General features: G+C 42.9%; 1 protein-coding gene across 1 annotated transcript in view; it reads right to left on the bottom strand.

Annotated features, from left to right (window-relative positions):
• The window catches only part of LOC126190835 (receptor-type tyrosine-protein phosphatase kappa), a 707,747-nt gene that overhangs the window by 328,668 nt on the left and 363,165 nt on the right, over positions 1–15,914 (bottom strand). The window contains exon 2 of the mRNA XM_049931411.1: positions 1,011–1,098. Coding sequence (XP_049787368.1) covers positions 1,011–1,098 — 88 coding nt within the window. The remainder of the gene's footprint in view (positions 1–1,010; positions 1,099–15,914) is intronic.

Genomic DNA, 15,914 nt, shown 5'->3' with positions numbered 1-15,914 from the left:
AATGCTAAAATGTGATCCCTTGATGCCTCAGAACATGTCCTACCAACCGGTCCCTTCTTCTTGTCAAGTTGTGCCACAAACTCCTCTTCTCCCCAATCCTATTCAATACCTACTCATTATTTATGTGATCTACCCATCTAATCTTCAGCATTCTTCTCTAGCACCACATTTCGAAAGCTTCTATTCTCTTCTTGTCCAAACTATTTATCGTCCATGTTTCACTTCCATACATGGCTACACTCCATACAAATACTTTCGGAAACGACTTCCTGAGACTTAAATCTATACTCGATGTTAACAAATTTCTCTTCTTCAGAAAAGCTTTCCTTGCCATTGCCAGTCTACATTTTATATCCTCTCTACTTCGACTATCATCAGTTATTTTGCTCCCCAAATAGCAAAACTCCTTTACTATTTTAAGTGTCTCATTTCCTAATCCAATTCCCTCAGCATCACCCGACATTCCATTATCCTCGTTTTGCTTTTGTTGATGTTCATCTTATATCATCCTTTCAAGACACTGTCCATTCCGTTCAATTGCTCTTCCAAGTCCTTTGCTGTCTCTGACAGAATTACAATGTCATCTGCGAACCTCAAAGTTTTTATTTCTTCTCCATGGATTTTAATACCTACTCCGAATTTTTCTTTTGTTTCCTTTACTGCTTGCTCAATATACAGATTGAATAACATCGGGGACAGGCTATCATGTCTCACTGCAAATCAAAGTTACTCCACTCTTTCAAGAAATATGTCAAGACATTCCAGCTAATTCATACACATTCCCAAAGAAGCTCTACATCTGCGACGATTTTAAGAGAATTCGCACATTATCTGGAAGAGGCACGACCATGGTCCTTGTTCATCGTTTCTAACTTTCCTTCCGTCCGGACTGATACTGAAGTTCAACTACCTGAACCGTGGTAGTAACCAAGGTACAACCAACAGCCTGATAACCATAGATGCAAATAGAACCGCTCAACTTCGATACAGCTAATGTGCTACATACTCACATGGAATGCACTTCTGGTTCTGATTCTTCTCCTTGTTGGCGGGTTTCATGGCGTGCCGGCAAGAATGCGTTTCCACTTTGCAGGCGGTCTGCAACAAGACAAACAATCTACAGTGAAAATTCTGCAAGTTTCCTTGGTAAAGATTTCTGGTAATGTGATAAAATTGTAAAATACAAAACGCATAGTACTACAACAAAAATATTCGTGAAAACAGGAGCGACATCGCAAAACAATTTACTTATGTCTGTCATATACTTCATGGAATGAGTACAATTTTTGAAAACGGAACGCATAATTGCGAAGCTAATTTAATATTGTACGGTGTACATAAAATAATGCAAGATAACTCAGTAGAAAAAAAACGAACTTTCTCTGGTGACTGCAGCGCTATATCTCTGTTATTCATTCTATCGAACGGTTCCACAGTCTCGAAGGATTGAGCACAACTTCTTTTTCGAGAGTTTGCCGGGCGATTTCCTGTTTGACTAGTGACTATGATACTGTTGCAGTAAATTATATTCTCTCTGTTGTCAATTAAGTAGCCAGGCTTAGATAAAATGGAAATGTAGTGTGGCTAGGGTCTCTCGTCGGGTAGACCCAGAAAATATTAGATACAGGCTCCCAGGTAGATGCCATTTTCCTTGACTTCCGGAAGGCGTTCGATACAGTTCCGCACTGTCGCCTGATAAAGTAAGAGCCTATGGAATATCAGACCAGCTGTGTGGCTGGATTGAAGAGGTTTTAGCAAACAGAACACAGCATGTTGTTTTCAATGGAGAGACGTCTACAGACGTTAAAGTAACCTCTGGCGTACCACACGGGAGTGTTATGGGACCATTGCTTTTCACAATATATGTAAATGACCTAGTAGATAGTGTCGGAAGTTCCATGCGGCTTTTCGCGGATGATGCTGTAGTATACAGAGAAGCTGCAGCATTAGAAAATTATAGCGAAATGCAGGAAGATCTGCAGCGGATAGGCACTTGGTGCAGGGAGTGGCAACTGACCCTTAACATAGACAAATGTAACGTATTGCGAATATATAGAAAGAAGGATCCTTTATTGTATGATTATACGATAGCGGAACAAACACTAATAGCAGTTACTTCTGTAAAATATCTGGGAGTATGCATGCGGAACGATTTGAAGTGGAATGATCACATAAAATTAATTGTTGGTAAGGCGGGTACCAGGTTGAGATTCATTGAGAGAGTCCTTAGAAAATGTAGTCCATCAACAAAGGAGGTGGCTTACAAAACACTCGTTCGACCTATACTTGAGTATTGCTCATCAGTGTGGGATCCGTACCAGGTCAGGTTGACAGAGGAGATAGAGAGGATCCAAAGAAGAGCGGCGCGTTTCGTCACAGGGTTATTTGGTAAGCGTGATAGCGTTACGGAGATGTTTAGCAAACTCAAGTGGCAGACTCTGCAAGAGAGGCGCTCTGCATCGCGGCGTAGCTTGCTGTCCAGAGGCCCAGAGGTGCGTTTCTGGATGAGGTATCGATATATTGCTTCCCCCTACTTATACCTCCCGAGGAGATCACGAATGTAAAATTAGAGAGATTCGAGCGCGCACGGAGGCTTTCCGGCAGTCGTTCTTCCCGCGAACCAAACGCGACTGGAACCGGAAAGGGAGGTAATGACAGTGGCACTAAAGTGCCCTCCGCCACACACCGTTGGGTGGCTTGCGGAGTATAAATGTAGATGTAGATGTAGATGTAGACCGTTCGCCTGGTGCAAGTATTTCGAGTTGACGCCACTTCGGCGACTTGCGTGTCGATCAGGATGAAATGATGATGATGATAACGACAACACACCACCCAGTGCCTGAGTGGAGAAAATTTCCGACCCAGCCGGGAATCGAACCCGGTCCGCTAGGTATGACATTCCGTCTCGCTACCACTCAGTTAGCAGGGGCGGACGCCAAACTTAGATAATCTATGATCAGAAGGTAAATAGATCTGACTGTTCTGCATTGTACATTTATCACATCCACTAGAAGGAATACTCCTTTGGAGTTCAGTGCAGACAGGGTGAACATTAATAACGCCGACGAACTGCGGGGACGGATTCTTGACTGGAACTGGAGGAAAAAAGGTCCGATGAACATGTGTCCGGAAAAGCATAGTTGCCACGGTATATGGAGCTGACGAATGACAGTTTTTCTGACCACGTGCCCTGTGTTCCTTGGGTGTTGCAGGCTGTGAGATTGACGCAGGGTACTGTAAGCATGCCGGGAACAAGCCGAGCTGGTGTGTGTGTGTGTGTGTGTGTGTGTGTGTGTGTGTGTGCGTGTGTGTGTGTGTGTGTGTGTGTACGGCCACAGAAGAAATTGGTCGAGAGGCAGCACGGCTATACCAAAACAAGCACCGTCACAGAACGTCAATCACGTCACATGACATTTCAACCACTTTTTGGAGGTTTCTGTGATCGTGGGTCCTTTCAGACGTGCAGGGAGGTCTCGGACTGCGCATACGCCAGATTTAGAGAGCCGGGATCTACAGGATTTTGAGACGAACCCTAGTACAAGCACCAGGCAAGTGGCCCACCAACATGGTGTGAGCCAGATTACGATTATATGTACCCTGCAATATGACCGCAACTATTGCTATCACCTTCGACACACAAGAAACACACGGCAAATGGTCGGAGCAACTGTCATCTACCGTGGCAACGATGTACTTCCGGACACATGGTCGTAGGAGCTTTTTTCCTCCCTAATTAGGAATCTGTCCCTGCAGTTCGTGGGTTATATTAATGTTCACCTTGGGTATTTCTTAGAGATGAAACACTTCCACTGCTCGTATAAATAATGCAGAGGACTTCACAAATATTCTTACGTATTCTCAGTTCGACCCGTGAATCTACATTGACGATCGACTTAAATAAACGCTTCACAGCGCTGAACTGAAACCCTGTGTCATATGCTAAACGGGATAGAATAATGTTCGATAACGTCAACAAAGTTATTTATTCCGTGTAAGACTCTACCAAAGAGACCAGCATCGTTTGTGTCACCGTCGGTCGCCTGCTCGAAGCAGTTCCGTTAACCTCTCTGATGTGTGACTTAGTGTCGGCTTGAACAATTCGAGGAGGCGTATAAATGACTCAACGTATCAGTATTTAATACAGCTATCCCTCTATCCCCTGCTGTCGTTCGTCATTAGTCTTTACTAGACTCTCCTCACAGGACACTAATGAATATTTATTGTGGGGTTAAATTTATTGAATGGTACTTTAGAGAGTAATTCAATAAATTGCGATCGAGACTGAGTACCGTTTGTAGGTGCGAACATGATCGTTGATCTCTGTATACATTCCCTTTGTATCATTTGGCTTCCTCCTGTACTTAAACTAAACCATTTCTGCCATTACTGAAAGAAAAAAAAACTCTTATACCTGTTTGTCTATATTCATTAGCCAATGTCCTCTGAAATTATGAACTTGTAATGATTCATCTTTCATCTTTCAGAAAGAAAATTTCTATTTCACGAAAGTGACAAGCAAGAACACCGAGAAGGGATCATTTGCTCACGATGCAATACAATGACGTAAAAAAAGTTGCAACAAAGAAGTTACGTGATATAAATGAAAGTGGTAGGCGTGTTTCTACATCTGAAAAGTGATTAGGCCTACTGCTCAAGTTTCGCGCCAGTCGCATAAAAGTGGCGCTAGTAACGCCACTATGAGAATGCAAATCACGTTTGCGTTAAACACGCGCTGTAACGGTTGTGAGCGTTAGTTACCTGTGAGATTGGACCTGGTGAGTTAATATTAAACTAGAAGGCCTTTATGGCGACATAGACACCACTATGAACACCTCACTGAGTTTGAACGAGGTCGCATAACAGGGCTACGAGAAGCTGTGTGTTCCTTCTGCGATACAACAGAAAGACTTGGCAGGGATGTAACCACTGTACATGATTGCTGGCAGCGGTCGACACGACACTGTACAGTGGCAAGAAGACCGGCTACAGACGGCCACGTGGCTCTACCGAGAGGGACCGTCACAGTGTTCGGCGTGTGGTGCTGGCGCATTGACTGCTTCTGCAGCAGTTGGCACCACAGTGACACAGCAGACTGTTACAAATCGTTTACTTCAAATAAAACTACGAGACAGACGCCCTTTAGCGTGCATTCCACTAACCCCAAATCACCGCCATTTGTGACTTCAGTGGAGGTCTGGGCGAGATCTATAGTGTTTTCTGATGAAATTTAGCAGACGTCCGCACTCGACATATACATTGAGTATCTACTACGACTGCAAATCATCAAAGAATCACACGTCGTCCGCCAGTCTATCATTGTTGTTGTTGTTGTGGTCTTCAGTCCTGAGACTGGTTTGATGCAGCTCTCCATGCTACTCTATCCTGTGCAAGCTTCTTCATCTCCCAACCTGCAACCTACATCCTTCTGAATCTGCTTAGTGTATTCATCTCTTGGTCTCCCCTACGATTTTTACCCTCCACGCTGCCCTCCAATTCTAAATTGGTGATCCCTTGATGCCTCAGAACATGTCCTACCAACCGATCCCTTCTTCTAGTCAAGTTGTGCCACAAACTCCTCCCCAATTCTGTTCAATACCTCCTCATTAGTTATGTGATCTACCCATCTAATCTTCAGCATTCTTCTGTAGCACCACATTTCGAAAGCTTCTATTCTCTTCTTGTCCAAACTATTTATCGTCCATGTTTCACTTTCATACATGGCTACACTCCATACAAATACTTTCAGAAACGACTTCCTGACACTTAAATCTATACTCGATGTTAACAAATTTCTCTTCTTCAGAAACGCTTTTCTTCCCATTTCCAGTCTACATTTTATATCCTCTCTACTTCGACCATCATCAGTTATTTTGCTCCCCAAATAGCAAAACTCCTTCGCTACTTTAAGTGTCTCATTTCCTAATCTAATACCCTCAACATCACCCGACTTAATTCGACTACATTCCATTATCCTCGTTTTGATTTTGTTGATGTTCATCTTATATCCTCCCTTCAAGACACCATCCACTCCGTTCAACTGCTCTTCCAAGTCATTTGCTGTCTCTGACAGAATTACAATGTCATCGGTGAACCTCAAAGTTTTTATTTCTTCTCCATAGATTTTAATAGCTACTGCGAACTTTTCTTTTGTTTCTTTATTGCTTGCTCAATATACGGATTGAATAACATCGGGGATAGGCTACAACCCTGTCTCACTCCCTTCCCAACCAATACTTCCCTTTCATGCCCCTCGACTCTTCTAACTGCCATCTGGTTTCTGTACAAATTGTAAATAGCCTTTCGCTCCCTGTATTTTACCCCTGCCACCTTTAGAATTTGAAAGAGAGTATTCCAGTCAACATTGTCAAAAGCTTTCTCTAAGTCTACAAATGCTAGAAACGTAGGTTTACCTTTCTTTAATCTTTCTTCTAAGATAAGTCGTAAGGTCAGTATTGCCTCACGTGTTCTAGTATTTCTACGGAATCCAAACTGATCTTCCCCGAGGTCGGCTTCTACTAGTTTTTCCATTCGTCTGTAAAGAATTCGTGTTACTGAAAACGTAAAAATGTCGATTTACTTTTCCTATTTTCGTTCCCTGATGGCTTATGGAGTCTTATTCTGGGACAACTCATCATTGGAGAAAGAAATGTTTGTTACGCGTAAGAGTGCAACAGGGATAACGGGTGGCGCCCATTACACAGCCTTTTGTAGGCAGCTCTCTAAACAGTCTGGCACACTGACTGCAGTGTTGCTGTACATTTTGTCGCTTATGAAGTTCGCATCAACAGTCAGCTATAGTTTCAGAACAGCAATATCATTCATAATTCTATAAATAGAAAGTATTTGCACCATGCATCGGCCACAGTGTGACACAGAAAGGAGTGAGGTGGAGCCATACAAATCTTTGAGCACTCTTGTAAAGAATTAAGTCGATAGTAGTAAAATTTACTTCAAACACAATTAGTACGAGTGTGTGTGTGTGTGTGTGTGTGTGTGTGTGTGTGTGTGTGTGTGTGTGTGTGTGTGTGTGAGAGAGAGAGAGAGAGAGAGAGAGAGAGAGAGAGAGAGAACTGTGTGCGTGTAAAAAAACGTAGTATGCGAGTAAGTCACGTAGACAAATTTTTAATGAACTAGGCTTTTGATGATCAGTATCAGGAGATGTGGGTTCTCGAGAAATTTTTTGAAAATAATTTATTCCTGGTCAAATGGAACAATGACTGACTGAATTATAACGCCAGAAGGAAAGATAATTTTCGTTGTTCCTCAATGAAATTAACTTCAGCTTTAAAAGAGGAGTTAATGATCCTATGACAATTTAAATGATTTCCTTATTGAGTCAAAACGCTCGACATATAGCAATCTACACTAGTTCCTGCTGAGCAAATCTGCTATGCCAAAAAAAAAAAAAAACTTTTTTAAATCTCAGAACTAGTGTGCGAAAGATTTACATTGTTATTTTCCTTCTGAAAGTACGTAATTTTAATGTCATACAGAAACATCTGTCAATGTCTGTAATGGAGCCATTTTTAAGCGTGAATATTATGAAGTAGCCTAACAACTGATTAATTACATGTTGTTAGTACAAATAACTAATTGAACACATAAGTAAACAGGATGATTAGAAACTTCGTGGCAAATGAAAACTGTATGCCGGACCGGGACTCGAACGCTGTACCTTTGTTTTTAAAGGGCAAGCATTCTACCAACTAAGGTAGTGGTGCACGACTCACGAACTGCCCGTAAAGCTCAGCTTCACGATTCACGACCCGTCCTCACACCGCTTTCTGGTTTAGGTAGCTCAGTCGGTAGAGCACTTGCCCAGGTTCGAGTCCCGACCCGGCACACAGTTTTATTCTGCCACTAAGTTTCATATCAGCGCACACTCCGCTGCAGAGAGTAAAATTCATTCAGGCTGAATGGAAACTAGAGAGCTAGATGTGAGACTACAACGGAGCATTTATTGGAAATTTGTGGTGAGGCCTTATGGGACCAAACTGCTGAGGTCATCGGCCCCTTAGCTTACGAACTACTTAATCTAACTTAAACGAACTTACGCTAAGGACAACATACACACACACACCCATGACCGAGGGACGACTCGTACCTCCGACGGGGGCAGCCGCGTGGGCCTTGACAAGGCGCCTCAAACCGCGCGGCGGAGAATTTATTGCACAGCTTGACAAATGCATACTCTAACAAAGCTAACATTGTCAATTTTAGAACAGAAGCTTGAATTGGGCTCCAGTGCGATACAATACAAGCGACTGTCATCTTGTAATGTATTTCCTCATCCATTGGAAAATCCCAACCTGTCCCTGTACAGCATGTAAGATTAAAAGGCACGTTGTTCCAGTACGGCTATCGTATCGAAAGTAATACGATAGCTGGTTCACGTTCCACATCAAGAGAGGTGATGCAGTGCTTATCAAGCTGTAACATTGTGGTTCATATCGTTTTCCGAGCACCCGGAATGAACTCTTCCGAAGTTTTCTTAATTCCCTAAATATGAATGTTAAGAAGGGACACGAGCATTTCTTTTTCCTATTCCTTGTCCTATCGAAACTTATACACCATCTTTAATGATTACTTTCGTAAACGACAGTACTGATTTTCTTCTCCATCTTTCCCCAATTCAACAGCACGTTCCGTCTCTAATGACTTCATCGTCCATGAGACGTTAAATCCCACTCCACTTCTACGATGACCTCATCTTTCTTCCTTCCTTCGTTGCGCTCCATCATGTATTAGCTACATGGCCAAAAGTTTAGCTTTATTCTCTGTTCTGTTCCTTAGCGTTTACCCTGACTAGTACGGACTCTGCTGTAGTCAAGTATCGGTAAATGTATCTTTTATTCGGCTCAACTTAGTGACTGGATGCCTTTTCTGTCGCCGCAGTCGCTAGTTTCCTAAGGGAGGCAACGAAGATTCTTCTGTAGGAATTACAGACAGGTTTGACGATAATGGTATCCTAGAATAACAAATGATGCCACAGATATTCACCACTACAGAAAGAGGTGATGAAAAACTTCCATTTGAGGGCGTCACTGCAGCGCACGTACAACATACCGCCGCTCCGATGCACTTATGCACGTATATAAGCACCGACATGTAAGCACGGAGTTAGCGTGGCAGTCGTGTCTTTCCGACGCGCGTATGGTAAATGCCGAAATGTAAACTGTTCGCGAAGTTATTACAAAATGCTTCCAAACAGGACCAACGTGCTGTTATTCTTTCCTTAGCTGCCAAGGGAACCACACCGGTACACATCCATCGGAGAATGAAGACTGCGTATGGGGCAGCATGTATGTCGAAAACGACAATTGTGGAATGGTGTGTCAAGTCCCTTGCTGATTGCTATTCGACACAAGACGCAATCAACCTGGGAGGCCAGCCTCAAGTGGGTGACACTCGAGCACCCACCCTGAAGTCCTGATCTCTCCAGATGCAAATATCACGGCTTCGGTACCTTGAAAGAGGGCTTGAAGGGTCTACGATTCCTTTCGGTCGAGGATGAGCAGCAGGCATTACGGACTACTTCACGCAGCAGGACAGGGTGTTTTACCAAACGGGTATCTTTAATCTAATGCGTCGGTTGGATGGCGATTTTTGCCTGAATGACATAGCGATTCTGGATTGCATGGGCTTCGAACGGAAACTTTTTGATCGCCCATTATACCTGAAGCCGAATCGTTGTTGATGCGCCAATTTATCTTTATCATCAGCATTTGCTGTACTCGTAATAGCTTCATCATGGAAGGCCCGTTAACAGTACACTTGGATGGCTACTAAAGTTTATGTTTCGGAATGATCTTCAAAAATCCGTGTTGTCTGTCGGTATTGTAGCTCGCCTGTTATTATGTTAAATGAATCTGATATGAATATCGGGCCACTATCTAGATATTCTTTCCTACTCCAAGGTCAACCAAAAACAAGCAGAAATGAGAGCATATCGGAAAGTACTCTTTAACGAGCATAAATTAGTATGTCCTGTTTTTATTCCCTTAACTATCAAGAGTGGTCTACTGAAATGTAGACCTGAAGTTTCTAACCGTCTTGCACAATGTCTGTCACTTGAGTGCCATGTCTTTCCGCTCTCATATAAAAGCTGTTCTTCAACAGGAGTGACATCTATGCCGGAAGAAACTATTAGTCTGGGAAAGGAATTTGCAGGATCAAGTTTTGAGTGAGGATTGACTGGGAAGCGCAAAATGTAGTGTAGGAATGCGTGTGTCGCATTCGATCCTCTGAACACGACCACACATGTGGGCACAATATATTTCAGGGCACATTCCATTTCGGATGAACAAATTAATTCCGCAATTTTTGTGAAGTACCGTGCACTGTGCGTACTTTGACCACCATGGTGACTTTGGCCACTCACACACCAAAAGTTTTAAGGCTCTGTGCTGGCTGTCAGTTGGGAGTTTTGGTTGTAAATTTCCATCAGCATACTCTAGGTGGCGCCATTTAGTGACGATTTTCTTGTAAAAAGTTGGTGTACCTGTTGTGACTTATAATTGTACACGAAAATGTGTATTAAAATCTGCTTGTACAAAATCCACCATATCACTTAACTGAAAAGCCTTCCGTTTTTCCAACTGCACCAAGTATGTTACTCGATTAATTCTCAGAACAGACCACTGATTAGTTTTGTATTCACATGGATGTGTCTGCCAGTATATTACGATTTCTCTGTTTACTAAACAGTCTTCATGCCCATGACAGTGCGGGACTAAGGAATGCATACATTAACCATGGGTATCTAGACGAAGGCTCATTTGTAATTGTTAATTTGCCTGCAACCAATGTCAGTCATATATTGCTGAAATTGCAAGCTGTTGTGGTTCAGGCAGTGTTTCAGGTACAACATATGAAGGGCTTATTTCAATAGTGGTACAAGTCCATTTTTGTTCATATTGAGATACAGAGTCCTAAAGTCAAACGAGCGCTGAAAAATCTGTAGTTGTGATACCAGAAATATTCAAGCATATGGCTTCTTGATAGAGATGAACCTATCTTTCTGTTTCCTTGGCTCATTAATTTCAGAAGCATTATAGACAGAAAAGTGGACGTAATGGACTTGTACCACTGTTGAAATAAGCCCTTCATATAACGTCGGATATCTTCGGAAACGAGGAATGAAGTCTGTTTTGCCACAAGTGCCAGATACTGACTCGATAAATAAAGAATGAATAACTTTAGTCCTGGTTACATCGGGTGTTTTGAAATGAGAATTTATGTTTACGATGGGTGAAATTTAAGGTATTATGCTCAACTAAATTTTCAGCTACACTAAGTGATCAAAAGTATCCGGACTCCCCCCAAAACATACGTTTTTCATAATAGCTGCATTGTGCTTCCACCTACTGCCATGTACTTCGTATCAGCGACCTCAGTAGTCATTAAACATCGTGAGAGAGCAGAATGGGACGCTGCGCGCAACTCACGGATTTCGAACGTGGTCAGGTGATTGGTCGTCACTTGTGTCATACATCTGTACGCGAGATTCCACACTCATAAACATCCCTAGGACCACTGTTTCCGATGTGATAGCGAAGCGACAACGTGAAGGGACTCGTACAGCACAAAAGCGTACAGACCGACCTCGTCTGTTGACTGACAGATTTACTCCGGACACAAACAGATGGGGTACATCGATTCCATATCCCTACAAAAATTCAGACCCCGTAGAGGTGCGGGAAACGGCAAGGAAGCAGAGGAGAGAGAGACAGAGTAGACAGAGTCTGCAGTGCTGCTGACTTGACGGGGTGTAGCGAGGGCTGCGTGCGGGGTGGAAGAAGCGGTGATGCGCAAAGAGCCCGCCGACAGTTGAAGAGGGTCGTAATGTGTAATAGGCAGACATTTGTTCAGACCATCACACAGGAATTACAAACTGCATTAGGATCCACTGCAAGTACTATGACAGTTAGGCGGGAGGTGAGGAAACTTGGATTTCATGGTCGAGCGGCTGTTCATAAGCCACACGTCACGCCAGTAAATGCCAGACAGCGCCTAGCTTGGTGTAAGGAGCGTAAACATTGGGCGATTGAACAGTGGAAAACGTTGTGTGGAGTGACGAATCACGTACGCAATAAGGCGATCCGATGGCACGGTGTGGGTACGGCGAATGCCCGGTGAACGTCATCTGCCAGCGTTGGTCGTGCCAACAGAAAAATTCGGAGGCGGTAGTGGTGTGGTGTGGTCGTGTTTTTCATGGAGGGTCCTACATTAATGTTTTAAGCACCTTCTTGCTTTCCAATGTTGAAGAGAAATTCGAGGATGGCGATTGCATCTTACAACACGATCGAGAAGCCTGTTCATAATGCACGGCCTGTGGAGGATTGGTAACACGACTATAACATCCCTGTAATGGACTGGCCCGCACAGAGTCCTGACCTGAATCCTACAGAACACCGTTGGGATGTTTTGGAACGCCGACTTCGTGCCAGGCCTCACCAACCGACATCGATACCTCTCCTCAGTGCAGCACTCGGTGAAGAATGGGCTGCCAATCCCCAAGAAACCTTCCAGCACCTGATTGAACCTATGACTGCGAGAGTGGAAGCTGTCATCAAGACTAAGGGTAGGCCAACACCATACTGAATTCCAGCATTACCGATGGAGGGCGCCACGAACTTGTACGCCATTTTCAGCCAGATGTCCGGATACTTTTGATCACATAGTGTATGTGTCTGGTACTCCATCCTAGTACCTTTCATTATACTTATATTTTTGTATTTTTGATAATGAATCAGACTGATTTATGTTCTATACTAGGATTTTTTTTTTCTTTTATGAGGGTTAATAAAGCACTTAAGACCATTTTAGATCAGTGTATTTATTGTAAGTGATCAAAGTTTCATTGTATTTCTGAAATATTGACCACAAATGGAATGGTAGTTGACAGTCGTGGTGAAAGAATGGGTTGGTCAATGTATTCCCAATTTCATGCTAATTTTGACCACCTACAATGTTTCAATTTCTTTCTCTGCATTTTAGAAAATTTATTGTACTAAGTAGTATCCAATCCTTCGATACAAGCCCCTGTGTTCACTAATATAAATACAGCAAAAGTTTAAAAAAAGTCATATAATGTCATCTGAATATCGGTCAAAGTATTCCCGGTTTAGTGTATTTCTAATAATGTGCGCTATGCTGCTCGCACTGACGTGGCGTTGCTTCAATGCCACAAGTTTGACCACTTAGAAGTGTTGTAATTTCGTTACTGTCCAGCAGTTTAGGTTCCTGCTGACGTTACCATTACCTGTTTGCCAGTGTGTGGTTAATTTCAAAGTTCATGGAAATGAACTCGCGCCACACGTTAAACAAATCTAATTATACAACTCAATTATTCCGCCGAGTTAGTTGACCTAGGCGCCTACAGTTGTGTTAACGGCGCCAACCTGATTTACACTCATTTGAGGGAAGCGCCTCATACGGTAGTCGGGGTGTTGAGGCAATCCACAATTCCCAGCAATACCTAACATACATTACTTAACTCAATCGTAACACGAGATGTTTATTTTATGTTACAAGGTGTTCCTCAGACTCTAACATACAACTAGTAATTTTGATTTCAAGTCTAAATATGGATGAACCTCAGCCATGAAGAACCAATACCCGGAATCATCTGCTTAGGGAGCAACGTGGTTGGGAAGGATTATACCCACTGCACTGCTTTATTTATTTTTATAATAAAACAAAACACTGATATCCTTTACATAACTAATAGGTCAATGGTACAGCACGTACCTGATACCGCTAACAGTATTGCTGCGAATTTCCATACCTTCTATGACGTACAAGTCACAATAGAGCAATTATACAGATCACGGGACAAAACAACCTAACGTCGTTTGAAACTTTGCGCCAGTGAGATCTCTCTTGTGTCACTAGCAAGGAAGCAATACTGCAGAAAGTAGTTACATCTGAGATTCGTACACTAACAGTGTGATGTGTCCCAGCAGGAAAAAGTGATGAGAATGCCTTCTGGTGACTGCTGCTGCTATTAGGTTGGTACGTACCACCAATTTCATTCATTAGGAAAAGTGCCGTCGGGAGGATACGAACATTCAATATGGTCGTGTGCAAGTATCTACTCGTATTCAACTCACACCCTCTCATGGACAACCGCTGGTATAACTCACAATAATTCGGGCGTCGTACAGAGAAACGCTACGCAATGAATCGACATTGGATAACGCCCTTATTACTAGACGACAGGGACTGCTACTTACCTATTACAGAGAGTGGCGTAATTTGTGCAGAAATAATACAGCGCTAAGTTTGAAACGTTCCTTTCGTCCGTCATCTGAGCTACCGTTAGGGAAGGTAGCACTACAGACCGATATAGGCTTTTTTTTCTTTCTTTCTATAGTTTCCTTTACTTATTTCCTGCTTTACTTTCATCATACATTGAAAAGGTTATCTCAACGTAAGTTCTGTGAATTTAAGTCTTTGTATAATTAGTTTTCTGTTTACGCAGTGTAATTGTTGTGAATGTGATTGTCATTTTCAACTGTTCTGATGTTGCATGCTTTCTTATTTGTTAACATGTTATTTGAATTTATTTCCCACGGGCAGAGTACTGTGAAATTGCGCTATTGCGTAAACCTGTGAATCGTTATAATCAGAATCTTTCAAAGCGCACTTGGGTGAAGCGAGCTGTATAAGCGGTGTAGAACATGTCGATAGGTCGACAGGGAAAACATCAATAGAGAATCTGGAGTGAGAAGAACATAAAGAGTAGAGGTGATTGCCCTGCAGAGCGTGTACTGCTCCGCATTGTGTTCCTGGCCGGTGAAAAAAAAATCAGTGTTTGGACAGTGTTACATTTATGATCTCGATGTGTACCGCGATTGAAAGAACTAGTGGCTTTACAGGTCGCTTTCATCATTTGCCGGAACTGCATTATGACTCATTGAGCATGAAACTTCGATAAGCAGAGGGGTAAAAGCTGTGCGCGCGCTGTGAAGACATTGTTTTCGATTGTAGACAGCACAAACTGTTTAGTGTGTACCACGGACTATGGAATGGAACAGAAAATATGGTATTGCATTTTCGTGTTGTATACTGATACAAATAACTTGAACAGTGAACGTACGGTGTGCCGATCGCCGCGCGATTGCAGTGATTACGTAGACAGTCGTGCACGGCACGGATTGTTCGGTTTAAACAGCGGACTAATGGTTTACTATGCGACTGACTTCATTTACTTTCGTAATGGGGACGGATATAATGCGAAAAGTGACGCGCCTCGATCGTAAAGCATAAATCTTAAAACAATGGCCAGACTGTATAACAAACGTTATGGAAAGAACCGTATTTTACGTTCTACGTTGCATTCAGATACGAAAACTGGGATTAGTTCTGCGAACATATAGCGTTTCTGTTATAAATGGCTCTGAGCACTATGGGACTTAACATCTATGGTCATCAGTCCCCTAGAACTTAGAACTACTTAAACCTAACTAACCTAAGGACAGCACGCAACACCCAGTCATCACGAGGCAGAGAAAATCCCTGACCCCGCCGGGAATCGAACCCGGGAACCCGGGCGCGGGAAGCGAGAACGCTACCGCACGACCACGAGCTGCGGACAATAGGTTTCTGTTATATTCACAAGAGGCGGCCACGATCCAGGAACTCAGCAAGACAATACCAATTTCTATAGGGTGTTTCAAAAATGACCGGTATATTTGAAACGGCAATAGAAACTAAACGAGCAGCGATAGAAATACACCGTTTGTTGCAATATGCTTGGGACAACAGTACATATTCAGGCGGACAAACTTTCGAAATTACAGTAGTTACAATTTTCAACAACAGATGGCGCTGCAAGTGATGTGAAAGATATAGAAGACAACGCAGTCTGTGGGTGCGCCATTCTGTACGTCGACTTTCTGCTGTAAGCG

Source organism: Schistocerca cancellata, chromosome 6 (genome assembly GCF_023864275.1).
Source record: "Schistocerca cancellata isolate TAMUIC-IGC-003103 chromosome 6, iqSchCanc2.1, whole genome shotgun sequence".
NCBI lineage: Eukaryota > Metazoa > Arthropoda > Insecta > Orthoptera > Acrididae > Schistocerca > Schistocerca cancellata.
Note: the sequence above shows the minus strand (reverse complement) of the source record. Positions and strands in the feature narration are given on the sequence as shown.